This window comes from Xiphias gladius, chromosome 20 (genome assembly GCF_016859285.1).
Source record: "Xiphias gladius isolate SHS-SW01 ecotype Sanya breed wild chromosome 20, ASM1685928v1, whole genome shotgun sequence".
Taxonomy (NCBI): Eukaryota; Metazoa; Chordata; class Actinopteri; order Istiophoriformes; family Xiphiidae; genus Xiphias; species Xiphias gladius.
The window spans coordinates 20454051-20470103 of NC_053419.1; the positions used below are offsets into that span (position 1 = coordinate 20454051).

The 16053-nt window shown below is 41.9% G+C and overlaps 1 protein-coding gene across 2 annotated transcripts; it reads left to right on the plus strand.

Moving 5' to 3' along the window:
* Positions 1-6411: 6411 nt before the first annotated feature.
* On the plus strand, positions 6412-15432 carry dab2 (DAB adaptor protein 2). Of its 2 annotated transcripts, XM_040157910.1 has the most exons (15): positions 6412-6751; positions 9515-9786; positions 9935-10074; positions 10472-10570; positions 10673-10804; positions 10949-11032; positions 11311-11337; positions 11421-11471; positions 11582-11644; positions 12527-13147; positions 13661-13790; positions 13894-14535; positions 14630-14811; positions 14914-15006; positions 15094-15432. In XM_040157910.1, exons 2-14 carry the CDS (start codon positions 9642-9644, stop codon positions 14986-14988), a joined length of 2391 nt encoding a protein of 796 aa, XP_040013844.1. In that variant the 5' UTR covers positions 6412-6751; positions 9515-9641; the 3' UTR covers positions 14989-15006; positions 15094-15432. The 2 variants fall into 2 exon arrangements, with proteins under 2 accessions (XP_040013844.1, XP_040013845.1); XM_040157911.1 differs by lacking the exon at positions 12527-13147.
* Positions 15433-16053: the final 621 nt, after the last annotated feature.

The window sequence follows — 16053 nt, forward strand, 5'->3', positions numbered from 1 at the left end:
CAAGACCTTCAAAATTCGACCAGCTACTCACCCACTGTATCCGCCAACATTAAAGGTGTTTGAAAAACTGTCAGAAAAAAGGTTCTTGCTACACAGGTTTATGGAGCATGTACCGAAGTGCAACTCTTTGTCCACAAGATGGCAACATCGAACAGAAATGGTATCATTCACATTGTGTGTCCACGTCTTACAGTCATATGTTTATGTCTCTCGGGTGAAGGACCACACCAATATTGCACTGGTTCTGTACCGTATCCAACAGTGTTTTGTAAATATATCAAAAGAAAAGCCTTGCACAACTTATGGGGAGCTTTGAACCATTGCACCTAATGATCTGTCATGTGATCTGGCAGGCTTTTGCTGAGTCTGCATTACTGTGTTCTTCAAAAGGAGGGAGTGCAGTGTGTGTAAATTACAAAAAAGAGAAAACGGACTACTTCTCAGTGTAGAGAGGTCAAAGCAGTGCTGAATTTGAAGGTAGACAGGAGTTGTTACGTTTATGATCAAATTAGCTAACCATCCGTGATCAGGTGAATCGTCGTTCACGGATACAGAAATATGGCAGTGCTGAAATGGCTGACAAATGTCTGCTTTTACCCATCTTAAAGAGTGAAACTGATGTGAAACTCCAGAATATTCAGCATGTTGACCTGTATTTTCTGCTGACTTAAATAAACACAGTCTGACTATTCCCTGAAGGCTCCAAAGTCAATCTGGGGGCTGCCCTGTCCTAGTTCTTTCCCTCTATCTTCAAGCCGAGATGGGGTAGTCTAGGGGGTATGTGGTCACGGGCCGCTGGAGAGGCACAAATATGTGCTGAAGTCACCACTTTTATGGGGTCCGGCAGTTTCCTCTCAGCTTTCTCAGGAAACCAGAGGGTAGGTAAGGTGCTTGGCCAATATTTCTCCTGACTAGAAAGACTTCCTGTTTTTTTGCGATAGGTTGGAACTGCATGGAAACACTTGCAGCGGAGCAGCGTGTTACTCAGTTTTACTGTAATTAACACACCACATTCCATAGAATCTTGACATCATGTTCAACAGAATATGATGACGTTGCTTTCTGCACTGCCAGTTGTGTAACTGCTCTGTGTTGTATTTTTAGACTGAAAGGGACAAGAGCTGTGATGGCAGCTGAGAGTTAAAAGAGCAGAGAAGATAAAATCTCAGACTACCTCAATTATGGACTGGAGATAAGTGGCTATCTTAGGTTCTGGCTTTGGTGGCAGCTGGTTCCAGGATTCACGCCCTAAATGCTCGATGTTTGGATTGTGGCCCTCCTATCATAAACTAAGGAAAAGACACTTTCCCATTAGATTGTCTCTGTCAGCATTCTATCATAAAAATAAATCCTCTAATGTGTTACAGTCCGTGCTGACTTGTGCCATCTGTTGTGTGTTTCTTGAAAAGGGTGTCCCGAGCGTTTCCCTTTCCTACCCGAATCTCTACTGCTTCCATGAGCCTAAATTCCACATGAGTAAGTAGAAACATGTCCAACATGTCCTGTATTCAAGTTTGCGGTTGGGCTGGGTGTGCCAGTGATCTAAACAGACAATGAATCACATGCAGGAGAACAAGGAACCATAATTTTAACTCAACATCATCAGACAGCGAAGCTGAACCAGAACAACACATCACTGGAAAGAGGATTTTAAAATCTCCAAATTTTATCTCCATTTAAAAAAACAAACATTTTTTTTATATCCCTGATGTTATTGTCTTTAGTATATGACTATTGCTGGATTGATAGACATGAGATGAATAAACAGATATAGAACAACTGAAATTCCAAACAACTCTGGTTAAATTCTATATGTATGTTTTCAGATACCTGCATATGTTTCTGGGGTTCTGCAAGGGGTAAACTAATCTGATGACATTCAATTTTTAATAAAAGGTTATGAAAAAGATTGTTCCCCTGGTTGGTGATTGAAGTGGAAAATAGACTCTCATCTAGCAAATTATCTGGTTTCTGTGGGGCTCATCTCCTCAAAACCGTCCTCTGTCAGCAGAACGCAGGATACAAAGCCAGGAAGGACATCCTTCCTCTGTCCCTTTCTCTCTCATTTCTCACCTCTCAGCCTACCACGTACTGTACACTGTACACTGTACATGTCTTTAGCATCAGACAACATCGTTTGTTTTAGTTTGAGAAAAAAAAAAACCCCGTGTGTTCACAGTTTTTGGAATGCCAGAACTATATAAATATGACTACGACTAGGATCTGGATTGAAGTGGCTGCAGATATGATTCTTACATCTGGCTGTTCTCATGTGGTGGTTGGCTGGCTCTGTGGTCCATGGTTTCAGTTTTTATGGCACCGGCAGGTTGACAAAAGGTAGCAGAGTTGCCATCTGTGAATTAAAACAAATCATGCTCAGGTTCCCCTGTCTGAATAAATCTGTCATTTTATGCTTCTACAAATAATCATATGTGTTTAACCATAAATGAAAATCAATAAACGAATGTTTATCACATGAAATCTGTGTATTTGAGCAGTAACTCTAATGTCTTATAACTTTTTGTGTTATGAAGTATTCTGTTGTTCTTCATGATGTCAGTCAAAAGGGGGAGTCACGATAAAAACATATTTTCTCACTTACCCCTAGTTGCGTCTGGCTGTGTGGGTAGCTCTGATTATATGTTCTGATTATAACACTGACATTAACATGCTGCCTAAACACTTTTCATACGCGGTAATTGATGGGGTCTCACACTCCTGGTTGAAATTATTGGCATCCCTGAATTTTAAGCACAGAATTTAGAGTATCTTCAGAAATAAATGCAAATTAACCGATTTTTCATAATCAAAATATTTCTAAAAAAATGTCCAAGGTTACTGAACAAAAGGAGATAAAAAACACAACTTTCATAATAGCAAAAATAATACAAACACAAAATATACCCCGACACAATTATTGACTCCCTTCACTAATATTTGGTTGCAGAACCTTTGGCAACAATGGCAGCCTCTAAACATTTCTCAAAGCCATCTAGAAGCGTCTTGCACCTGTCTGCTGCTCTTCCATTGCTACATGTTCAAGCTCTTGATTTCAGCTCTCTCCAGAGGTTTTCAATGGGATTTAGGTCAGGACTGATTGTTGGCCGGTTGAAAACAGTCCATCTCAAGGCCTTCGCCTCAAACCTAGTTTTCTGACACTAGGTAACACATTTCGCTCTAAAATGCCTTGGTAATCCTCTGATTTCATCATTCCTTTGATACATTCGATGCCTCCAGTACCAGAGGCAGCAAAGCAGCCCCACAGCATGATAGAACCTCCACCATGTTTTACTTTAGGTAGGGTGCTCTTCTCCTTATGGGCTTAATTTCATTGCCTATAAACAAACTGAAGCACCGCATTCCCACAGAGCTCTACTTTGGTTTCATCTGTCCATGGAACATTATCCCAGAAAGACTGCGGCTTATCTATGAGAGTTTTTGAAAACATTAGTTTAGCCTTTTTCTGCCTTTCTTTCAGTAGAGGTTTCCTCATTGGCCTTCGTCCACGGAGCCCTACTTGGTTTAGCGTGCGGCGTACGGTACAGGCTGAAACACCACTCCTGGTTGCTCCAGGTCAGGCTGAAGCTCTTTAAAGGTCTTGCGTCGTGGTTTTTCCACAATCCGCATCAACCTTCATAGACTTCTCTGGTTGAGTTTATTCTAAGCACCACGTCCTGGAAGCCTCTTAAAAGTTTTATGACTGGGAAGCTTCTCGATGATATTACTAACTGTTGAAACAGGGATTTCAAGATCTTTGGCATTTGCCTTGTGTCTGTTCGAATTGTTATGTTTTTTGATAATAGCATTTCTGATGCTCTCAGACAGCTCTCTTGACTTTGCCACTGTGAAAAAGAAACTGGAAACAATCAGCCCCTTTTTATGCAGTAAAATCATCATTCATTGGTTAATTCAGGTCATGTGAACACTTATCATTCAGCACAGGTGTCCTTTTGATTTTTTATTTTGTTTGGGTAACAGATTTAATTCATAGAATTTGTGCCAATAATTGTTTCAAGCGTAGATTTTAAGGCTGTATTTTTTATTTCACTATATGAAAGCATTTTTTGTTGTTTTCGCTGTTCAGTAACTTTGGACCTTTTATTAGATATTCTGATTATACAAAATTGGTTTATTTGCATTTATTTCTAAAGATGTTCTAAATTCTGTACTTAAAATTCAGGGGTGCCAATAACTTCAACCAGGACTGTAGCAGAACCCGCAAATGGCACACTGCCTACAGTAACATTATTACAAACCAGTGCTGCTAAGCTGTCATTTGGGCTTTCACTTAACTAGGCAAAACAGACACCACAGTATCAGCTGTAAGATGTTTATCTGCTGTTTAAATTACCATCAGTCATTTAAAAGCCGTCTGCCATGTGCATGCTAATTCACTGAGGCGATGGCTCACCATAGTAATAAACAAATTTACAGAAGTGAAACCTACCAGTTTACAGGAAAAAAGCCGCACTGACATAGCTACTCATGTTAGTTTAGATCTCAGTGTTGTTGTTTACTCTACTTTTGTAGCTATTACAGATGGGTCTTTTCCCAACGGTTGTATTGTTTTGCATTTTCATTTGAAGAAGTTTGAGTTCTCTGTCTTTTTAATTGCGGCTATCTCTGCTTATACTAAACAACCCAGTTCTTCTCTTAAATATCCTAAACAAACAGCCATTGATGCTCCTGCAAACATGACACGCAACACTTCCTGTGTGACTTTCTTCCTGTGTGACTTTCTTCCTGGGATCATCATTTACTGGCGCTCGGTGCCTAGAGCAGCAAATATAAAAACAGTCATTACATGGCTGAGCCACTATTTGGTATTAAAAGCATAGAAGTCGTTTATTTTGAGGAAGCCGATGACCCATTTTCCACTATAGGTTTACTGAAATTGCAACAGGTCTAGTACACAGCAGAGGAAATGTAGCGCCTGCTCCTTCAAAGCAAATGTGCTGTGTCAGCAACAGTGTCACTTTCCTCTCTGGCTTTGGCTCTTCTTTCCCCTCACTCTCTCTAGATTTTTCTTGTTATGATGCCCAATGTACATAATGTTTGACTGTTAGTCCCGTATGATATGAATTAGCTTTTTTAATTTGAAGGTCATCCAATGCTGTGGACCCACAGTCTTCATGGTTTTCCATTTACCAGAAATTTCTGCCACAAATGTTGAGCAACAAGGGATCCTGCTTCATCTCAGCCAAGCGTTTGCCATCTTCTAGCCAGTCGGCCCCCTTATGCATTGGAAACAAAAGAAAATCATATGTTTCAAATCACGTTTCCATTTTTCATTCGAGCAACAACATAATGAAATGTATGCTGTTTTAAATAACAGTAACAATGAACAGTGCCTACTTTCACATATACTCTTATTACTGAAAGGCCTCCCACGTAGCAAAGTGAAACTGCTGGCCCAAGAGATGCCTGGGTTCTCAGCCTGAGGTTGGCCCACATACTTCCACATCAGGGCTAATTCAGGCTATTATCCTCCAGTGCTAGCTGACAGCCAGGAAGATTTTTCTGTGTGTGCGCCAGAATTGTTCCAGATGTGGAAGTAGCATCTGACAGTCATGCTGTAGCCTATGTGGGCCGGACTTTGGCCGCGGAGCCGGCCGTCTATTGAGCCAGAAGAAACACAATATGTGGCCCGAAGTGTTCGCAAGAAAATGTTTGCTACCTGGGTTGGGAGCAGGGGCTTAATTGGAAAGTCACTGTATTGGAAAATTAAAGCTGCCACAACTGAATTTTTGGCCGCTCGAGTGCTGCAGAGAAAAGCTATAAACAACATTTACATATTTTCACTTTTTAAGCTGATGTGGCTTTTTTAGCCAGTTGCTTATTGACACATCCAGCAGATGCTACATTAGCATTCATTTGGGGTCATGGTTTCTTGCCACCAAGCAAATGCGGCTTTAATAAATCCCTTTCCCTTTAGCTCTATTTCCTTTTTACAGCTAGCTACAAACTGCATGTCTGCCATACAGGCCGCAGGTTGTACACAGTCGGGTTTTTTTGTTGTTGAAAAGAGCAGCTTGCCGCTGCTGCTGCTGCTGAAAATGATGCTACGCCAGCGCGGAGACTGAACCAAAATCTGAAGGCTGTGAGACCAAAACAAGGAGCTTTAAGACACTATAGGCCATAAGCTCCGTAAAACTGAGGGGGAGCTGCAAAATCAGGGGTTGGTTCCCTGTGGGTTCATCACCGGGAGCAACCCCTTTCACATATAGCCGGTTTATCTATGTGAAGTTTTTACATTTGCAAATGTGTCTGCAGGCAGAGGTGGTGAGGGTGGGGATCAAAACAGGCCATCACTGAGTTGTATGAAAAATAGTCCGATGACATCGGATCTATTGTGGACGCAACATTTTTCATGACCCACTTTAGTAAGCATATGACCCATGGTGATATTTTTCCTACACGTGAATGGACCGCCCCCTCACTCGGCTGAAATGGAAGGGAAGGGAATTGGCTCTGTCCGTCAGTGAGGGGTTAAACTGGGAGTTTGCAGCAGTCTCTCCTTTCTGCCCAGTGAACTCAGCGGAAAACATCTGACTCCCGACTCGTTTTCCGAGGCTGTGTTGGATTTTTACTCACTTTGCACCGGAGCAGCGGGGGCACCACGGGAGCAGCAGCAGCAGCAACAACAACAACAACAACAACAAAAAAAACAAAAAAAAAAATTAATCAAAAGAAACAAATCACCGTTTCAACAGCAGGATCTCACCATCTCTCTCTGCGCGCTTTCCGACAGGTAGGGTATTGTGTTGTTAACCGTCTTTTCCATCTGTGCATTAACTGAGGATCTACCAAAGCACTACAGGTGGTCGTCTTTAAAGTGGTTTTAAGTTTAGAAATGGTGTTGTTGTTTTTTTTTTTTTTTTCTTTTTTTGGCGTCGCCTACAAAATCCATAATGAGAACTACAAGTCGGTTTGTTAAAGTTGAGTTTCAGTCTCAAACTTCATCATTTAGGGAGGTGAAACTTCCTTCAAGGTTCTGTTTCATTTGTGACTCTTTCCGTGGTCCTTTTTCTGCCTCGACTGATGGAATAACAAACCATTTTCTGCCGACGTTGGTTTTCTTTTTTCAGTCACTGTCTCCTGCAGCTTCAATAGCATTGGATCTTTTTAATCTTGAGACAATCATGACTTTGAGTACGTTTTTAATTTGCACTGCTTTTCCACACAGATATCCTAGTTCGAATGCGAAACTGTTTTCATTTTGGATGAAAGTGTTTGCATGCTCTCTGTACTCACAGTGGGCCTGTGGTATTTCACCATCTCATTCACTTGCAGACTGAGTCATTCTCTGATTTCCTCCAGATGTGCACTAGTTTACGTTTCCTGACGGCTCGGGATTGTGACATTTCTGCCTTTCCACTGCAGTTATTCTGCTGACAAATATGAATTTGCACTGTGGCAAAGTGTGCTTTGTGTTGTGACACTGTTGGATCCTGTCAAAAGCTACAGATGTTTCTTTTCATCCTTCCTCTGGTAGTTGTTGACTGCCTCTGAGTTAGTTGTTAAAATGTAATCCTTTAACTTAATTCTGCAATGAACCGCTGACATTATGCCCTTTTTATTAGCCTTTCATCCAGCCAGCGGGACTCTGACACCACTGCAGTTACTAGACAAGTGCAATCGTGTGTCATGCCTGTGTAAACGGAGCATCAACATGTGTTAAGGGTCTTGTTTCCTTGCACAACAGAAAAAAAACAGCATCTGAGCCTTGCAGGAATTTAGATGTCACTATAGGGAACCACACGTACAAGGACTTACGCCGCTTGTTCCCTTGACTTAAAAACTGGTACTGGCAGATAAAATGAAGTTTTTATTGCTTTACCACTGACCGGTGGCCCACGTGATGCAACCCTCTTTCCAACAGCAATTAAAAAGGAATTTCTTTAATAAGAAAAACATGCGCAATTCCCAGTCCTACTTTGCACCCTCTCATTTGAATTTACAGAGTCTCTGCTTGCTTCGGCCAGTGTCTCATATGGTCGGATGTGAATCGTAGAAAGTTAACTGTTGGCACAAAGCTGGAACGCACTCTGTGACCTGAAAGTTCACATCTGTCATCTCATCCTGTCAAGCTCTCATTTCCGTAATGAATTAAACTAATTGCCTGCCTGATTTATTTCATCATAAACAATAACTCTGGACCGGACTGTGAAAACATTCTGAGTTTACATGATCACACAGGTGCATTTTGATTTTTCTCCTCTTGAGGATCAATTTAACCTGATTCCACATCATCATTGCATCAAATGTAATGACAGCTTTTATAGACAGCTCGAAAACGAGAACATTGTGAGTAAAAGATCATTCCACAGTCTCCAATTTCCATTTATAGTTGCTTAGCTGGGCATCACGAGATCTTTTGCTTTGCTAGCATAAGATTAACTTCAGGTAATTGCTCAACCTTTGCCCACTTCCAACCTTTGGTCTGTCCTACAGTACTCCCAACTTCTTTACACTGGTAATCTTGCCAGTGAAGCCTCTGGAAGTGGTCCTAAAGGTATGTATGTCCCACACACAGCCATGTGTGCATTAGTTGTACTCCGCTGTTTGTTCAGATTCTTTATGGTTGTTTTTTTTGTGGGTTTTTTTTTTTTGTTTTTTTTTTTTTGTCTGCCTGAATGCATGTGATTGTTAGCATTTTATTGTGATTGTTTAAATGATGGTAGTGATGGATCTACATACAAGCAGATTGCTAAACGCAACGTAGCTGCGGAGATTTCGGTGACCCTCACCTTCTGTGGCGTCTGCTACGCTCCACTGCGACGTGACATTGCCTTGTGTTTCCTGCACAGTAAGTGCATGGGTATTCACGACTGATGTCAGTATGTTCAGGCTCTTGAATTGAAGACATCATTGTTTTGCTGTGCAGATATCTATGACTAGCATGTTGCTAGCCTGATCCAGAGCTTGCACAGCTCACTGGATTTTTATGGGGGTAACAAATCACATGATGTGACGGCATGATTACAAAGTGTGTTTTTCTTTTGCCTTCTGCACATTTATAGTGATACCCAGTTATTCCAACCTAAACAAATAAAAAAGTTCAGTAACAGGACTGCACTACATTTATGTAGAAGTGACTGTGAGCCCTGCTTTCTTTATCTTTAGGCCAATTTACTCTTTTACAGGGCTGAACAACTGACACAGCTTGTGGTTTGAAGTGTGTGTTTTCCGTGCTCTTGTCCATTTGAGGCCATGATGTTTTATTGGTCATATGTCTTGTTATGCCTCTGCCACTGAAGGGTCTTTCTGTGGTTGTAAATGTTTACTGTGGATTGTTAAAAGAATATCATTGTTTATGATGTGCAAAAAATCCTTCCAGCAGCTACTTTCAAAACCTTCCTGGTAGTCACGAATTATTTTAATTGTAGCCATTTACAGTCCAATATCTTGTTTGGAGTTTCACCCAGAGTGAGTGAGTATTAAGCGCTTCCGCTTTTTTCTTTTTTCTCACACCACACACACTGCCCCACTTCATTTTTTTTTTCTACTCCAGATAAATAACAAGAGAAGCATGTGTGGGTATTAAGAGTCATCTGCTCGGTTGACCTCTCCCTGAACACGGAGCTGCCATCTGCTTTACCCCTGACCGTCCACTTGTCCAGTGAGGCTCGCTCCACAACATGTCTGCAGAGGTGGAGAGCAGCGCGGCCGTCCCTGCCGATCCCAGCGTCCCCTCTCCGTCTACAGGCTCAACCACCACCACCCCTCCCGCCTCCCCCGCAACAGCTACATCCAAGGTCCCGTTCAAGAAGGAGAAAAAGAAAGGTGAATGATGGAAGAAGACACGTTCATGTCCATGCATTCATCAACTCTATTTATTTTTAAGATATTTTTAAATTAAGATCTGGCACTAACCATAGTATTCTTGATTTTCTTTTTTTTCTTTTTCTTTTTTTTTTTTTTTTTTTTACAGTCCCAGAGAAGACAGATGAGTACCTTCTGGGCAGGTTTCAAGGGGATGGTGTGAGGTACAAGGCCAAACTGATTGGCATCGATGATGTCCCAGAGGCCCGGGGAGACAAGATGTCCCAGGACTCCATGATGAAACTTAAGGTGCAGCATTAGACCTGAGATGTTGCGCTCCTAGCGCTGCGATTCATGAAAAAGTATCAAGAGAATGGCATTTTAAAGGTGTTATCTGTAATGTTTTTCAGTTAATAATTAATTAGCGTATCCATCTGCTTCGTGGGTATCATCGTCTGGTCACACAAACACACGCAACTGCTACTGTTAGAGGCCATTGAAAAACGTGTGTCAGGGCTTGCCAGACACTGTTCTTTCCCAATTTTGCATACACCATGCTTGCTGTGGATGTGTCCTCACTGCAGAGGGTGACATTGTGCAGAAACTTTACAGATATTAGTTTCAAATCAGCAGTCATGTTTTGTTTACTTTCCAACAGTAGCAAAAACATATGATTTTTTCTTTTTTTTTCTTTTTTTCACTCTAGGGCATGGCGGTCGCTGCTCGGTCCCAAGGCAAGCACAAACAGAGGATCTGGGTTAACATTTCCATGTCGGGTATCAAGATCATCGATGAGAAATCAGGAGTGAGTTCTGCTGTTTTTCTTCCATTACGGCCAGATCACGCTCTGGAGCTCATTAGATTTTATTTGCAACGCTAATAAAAACCTTTTGTCCTCGTCACTCAGGTGATCGAACATGAGCATGTGGTGAATAAGATCTCCTTCATCGCCAGAGATGTAACGGACAACAGGGCGTTTGGATATGTGTGCGGAGCAGAAGGGCAGCATCAGTTCTTCGCCATAAAGACGTCACAGCAGGTAACACTCCCTCGGAGAGAAGCAAACAGACTCACACATTCACAACCGGTCGCAGGCGTTCATACCGCTGGTACCGTAAGCTGCATGAATAACAGCGACGACTGGAGCACGATGAAAATGTGCTGTCTTTTTGCCACCATACAGGCAGAGCCCCTGGTCATTGATCTGAAAGATCTCTTCCAGGTCATCTTCAACATGAGAAAGAAAGAGGCAGAGGCCTCACAGAAGGTAAGGGGCTCAGAAGCTTTTGACTTCAAACTGGAAAAAGGTTTTTTTTTCTTTTCAAAAGTTGGACTGTGGAGAACGTTTTCTTTCTGAAAGAAAAGCATTTGATGTGGTCAACTTGGAGGGTTGACAGGGTAGCTCTTGAATGTCAACACTGCCTCTCTGTGCTCTTTTTAAGGAATCACATCTTGAGACATTCCATTGAAATGATGTGAAATGACACATGCCTCAGGAAATTGAGAAAATAAGTATAATCATTAACAGCCCTCCTCTGTTTACAGGGTGAAAATGGCCGTGCTGTAGTTGAGGTAAGCACTCGGAGGCTCTTGTTTTCTTCAGATAGTTTCTCTCTCCCTTTCTTCAACCTTCTGTTTTTCTATTTTGTTTTCAGAATGGAAATGCTGCCTTGCTAAATATGGACGATGAAGTAAAAACTGCCCAGGTAAGAATTCCTGCTCTGTTTGCAGCCTCACATTGAATAAAATATCACTGTTATAGTTGTTATTGTAGCTGGATAAATACAGTGTGTTTCTGTTTCTTTTTGACATCCAGCCAGTGGAACAGCTTGACCTGTTTGGAGCCATGTCGACCCCCCCAGACATCCAGGCTCCAAATGTGAGTGTGGTGCCATAGTGCAAAATGTTCCGTTCATCTGGGCCACATAGTGGAATTATACTCAGTCAGTCAAGTGTAGCTGGATATTAACATTATGACACTAACTATGTATACTTGTTACACATCTTGATAAGTACAATATGTTTTTATCCAATATCTTTGGCAAACAGAACATATTTTATAATGTTAATACAGTAAGTGCAATGTGGTCTGCTACATGCTCCCTCTTGTCAAAAATAGATTTCTTAGAGCTGATTTTGTGTCTGTAAGAAAAAAATTGCTCCTTTGAATAACCTCAGAGATCACCTCTCCGATCATTCCTTTGCGTGTGTGTGTGTATGTGTGTGAACTCAATTCTAAAAAGACCACAGTTTTGTGTCTAATTATTATTTCTTTGTGCATCAGATTTTATAACTTGTCAATTTTAGGCTCGATGCAAGAGAATCTTTTAAGAATTGAGTTTATGCTTCATGTTTACCAATCTCATTGTTGTTCATCAATCCTTTAAAGCTGCTACAAGTAGAACCTGTGAACGAGAATTTTTGGTTGAATTTGGCGGCCCCTGGAGTTTTATACTGGTACTATTTTACATGACTATTGCTGACGACAACTTACCAGCTTGAGTTTCGGGTCTAGTAGCTAGCGCTGACTATATAGCGCATTTGTACTACCTTGTTGTTGTTCAAGGAGAGTGAGAATTTAGTAACAAATTCATTTTCCGAGTTGGAGATAAAGTTCCTACAGGTAGCAGCTTTAAATTGCTATGTCTTTTCATACCATGTGATTCATTTGTCATTGTGTTAACACATATGTTTCTCTCCTTTTGCAGAAGTGATTCATAAATCTTTTTTTCTCCCCCACTGTCCCTCTCATGTTAACCAGGACTCTAATGATATTCTCTTGCTGGATTTTTCTGCTGAAGTTGACAGCAATCAGAATTGCATAAAGGGAAACTCCTTTGTAACTTCCTGTGCCCCTGACCGTAGGGCATCTCCCCAGACAGAGAATCCCTTTTCCTCGACATTTGGCTACTTTCCAACACCAGACAGTGACCCTTTCAGAGATGACCCCCTTTCTAAATCACCCAATTGTTCGGCACCCGATAATTCACAGATCTTCCTCCCCACCAATCACCTAAACAGCACTGCTGGCAGCACTAGTAAGACAATTATTAATGGTGGTTTGAATGGAAACTCTGAACACCTTAGTCAGCAGATAAATGGGTTAACCAGTAAGACCATGATCCTTGCTCTCAGTAATGGACAGTGGCCACTAGGGGGCAAAATAACTCAAGGCAGCACAAGTATCATGATGGACGGAAATGACTCTGGACCAGTTCTCTCAAACAAAAACCCATTTTTTGACTCATCTTTGAAAAGCTCCCCCGTCACTAATGGCATGAGTCATCACCCACAACCCCCTGTGACTCAAAGCAAGGATTCAGTTGTCATAGACCCGCCTCCGCAGAGCTCTAAGGCTGGACGAGGTCGAAGGAGTGCAAAGGTGAAATTCCAAAGCCAGATAAATCATAGTAGCGTTGCATGTGTGATGCCTACAGATGGGGCTTTTGCACATTTTTCTAGTTGCTAACATCTCCCTCTCTGAGCATTTGGGTTATGCATTGGTGTCTGGTAGTATATGCTAGAGAATGCAGTAGGTTTACATAACATGCAAGGCCTGTAATTTAGACCTGTTGTTAAGGGCTTGTTTTTTGGATCCTTTCTGTCTTTATGCATGCACAGGTGGTCACATGCTTCTCTAACTGGCTTTGGTAAATGACACTTTGACTGTTGCTGCTGAACAATAAACTGCACCCTTTGTCATCTCTGCTCATAATCAGTTTTCTAACATTCATGCTACAGTGATAAAAGCACTGGTAAGTGGAAAAGCATGCATACAATATGTATCAGTGATCAGGTAAATAGTATTTATTTGACATAAATAACCCACCTTGTTTGAAATTATGTCAATGTTCGCAACGTTACTTCATATATTTGTTTTATTTTTTGTGAATAGTCCACATCAAGTGACCTGTTTGGAGCAGAGCTGTTTGCTTCTCCTGCTCAGTCTGAGGGATCATCTGCTCCAAGTGACTTTTTCAACAGTGCACCTGCCAACTCCGCTCCCTCCTCCTTAGCTGCTCTGGGTAATACACAAGAGGGGAACTTCGTGACTCTGATGCAAATGTGTTTTTCATGCTTTATGTTTGAATCCCTTTAAACCTCCATGTTCAATGTTTTCATATTCAGGCAATCTTCACTTAGGTCCTCCAGCGACCACAAGTATCGCTCCTGCAGGAATGTGGAGTGCCTCCAACATTGCACCTTCCATGTTTCCTATGCCAGGAGTGACAGCTCAGAGCCCTAGCCCCAACTTCCCACAGCCATCTGCCTTCGGTGGTCCACCCATACCACCCACAGCCTGGGGCCAGCAGGTACCCCCTCAGTTTGGTGTCCCGGTCCACGCCTGGGGCCAGCCTCCACCAGCTGGGCCACTTGGTTCTCCAGGTTGGGGTCAGCCCACAGTGACCAATCCTTTTCACTCGGGCCCGTTCCTTGCAATGGGTGATCAGCAAGGTCCGTCACGCCCCCCTCCGAGGCCACCTACTAAAGAGGCCCCTCCAAAGGAAGAGAACAGTGCCTTCACAGCTTTGGACCCTCTTGGAGATAAAGAGAAGAAGAGTGGAAAGGACATGTTCAAGGACTTCCAGATTGCAAAGCCTCCAGCCATCCCGGCGAGGAAAGGGGAGCTTGTGTCCAACTCTGCTCCGTCCTCTAGCAGCAACGAAGCAGGGGCATTTGATCAGTACTTTTCCAGTAAAGTGGGCCTGGCTCAGGATGCTGCAGATCTTGATGACTTTGATATCAATCAGATGTCAGCAGTTGTTAACGGTAAACCAGCTGCATTATGCATGGAGATAAACTTTGCAAGGTGGGGTGTATATGCCTCTTTAATTTTGTCCTCTGTCGTAATGTGCCTGTTTAGATGTCCCTAAACCTGCTCCTGCTCCAGCTGCAGCCCAGGCTGGAAGCTTTAACCCTGGCCTCCTCGATGCCGCCTTCTCTTCTTCTCCCATCGCAAACCCAGCACCAGCCCAGGGACTCAATCAGGATATGTTTGACAAAGCATTTGGGGCCCCAAATTCCAGTCCGTTCGGAGTTGCCCCTGTAACTATGGCACAGAGATTCTCATAAATAATCTATTTTACACCATATCAAGCAGCTCACAGTAAAAATGTGTAATTTTGGTCTTTTTTATCAATCTTGCAGCCGACTGCGACTGTTGGTCAGATGTCTGGTTCAACAGCTGCTTTTGGGGATCCTTTTGGAAATCCCTTTGCTTGACGACAACTTTGTCCACAAGTAAGTGTTTTGTTTGATTATTTCTTAACATACTTCATCTGTTCAGGGTAAAGATCATTTTCACAATTTTCTCTTGTGTCCTCACAGTGGAAATAGAGTAAATCGAGCAAATGGAGACCTTCATATCAAATAACATCTTTTGGACAATCTTCTACACGTGCAAGACAATTGAAAACATCTTGAACTCTGCTAACTCTTGTCCCTGATCCACCCTTCTTTTACGCCTCCGACTCTGATGGTGTTTTTTTTTCTTTTTTTTTTTCTGTCCAATCAGTAGTTCCCTCATTTCTGAAGACCACTGATCTAAGAAGTAAATGTTATGTCATGATCTGCTGAAGAAAGAAACGTGATGTGTGAGAGAGGGCATGTCCAAAGCGCTTCACTGCTGATGCTGCGTGTATTAAAGAAATAAAATCATTCAATAATAAAGCTGCCAGGTGTTGACAAGTCCATTGCCTTTTTCAGGGTTGAGTTAGTGAATCAGCAGTTTGCAATCTGTCGGAGCTACATCGGTCAGGCGGATATACTGTATGATTCAAGAAATGCACGGCTCAGAGTTCAGGCTACATGCCCAGAAACATATGGTGTCATGTTATGTTCTGGAAGTACTCTCAAAAATGTTTCTCTAGGGTATGTCTATTTATTTTATGTAATACAATTTTGGACACAGAGTACAGATATGACATTACATGGGTCAACAATTGCAACAGTGGTGAACATGGTGAAAAGAGACGACGGGAAAAAAAATCTGACTCATACTTAACTTAACTGATCTTTTCGGGGCAGCTCAACAGCTTAGATTACGTCTCTCTGATGTCAACAAGAAAAATCATATAGAATGATCTTATATGGAAAACCAATTGAACCCCAGTTGAAACCACTCCAGATTGCCAAAGTTATATTATTGAACTATGTTTTAAAAAAAAAAAAAAAAAAAAGGTTCTCAATAGGCACAAATTAGAGTGTAAAGCCAAAGAAAAAGACTGGATATCAGTGGTGGAAGAAACATTCACACTTTCATATTCTTTACTTAAGTAAAAGTAGCAA

What these genes read in the sequence shown, in the direction of transcription:
- dab2 (XM_040157910.1), top strand. Translation starts at nt 9,642, where the DNA reads ATGTCTGCAGAGGTGGAGAGCAGCGCGGCCGTCCCTGCCGATCCCAGC. An exon ending in ATGGCCGTGCTGTAGTTGAG is followed by an intron (nt 11,338 to 11,420) that starts GTAAGCACTCGG and finishes TTTTGTTTTCAG; the next exon opens with AATGGAAATGCTGCCTTGCT. An exon ending in GTCCGTTCGGAGTTGCCCCT is followed by an intron (nt 14,812 to 14,913) that starts GTAACTATGGCA and finishes TCAATCTTGCAG; the next exon opens with CCGACTGCGACTGTTGGTCA.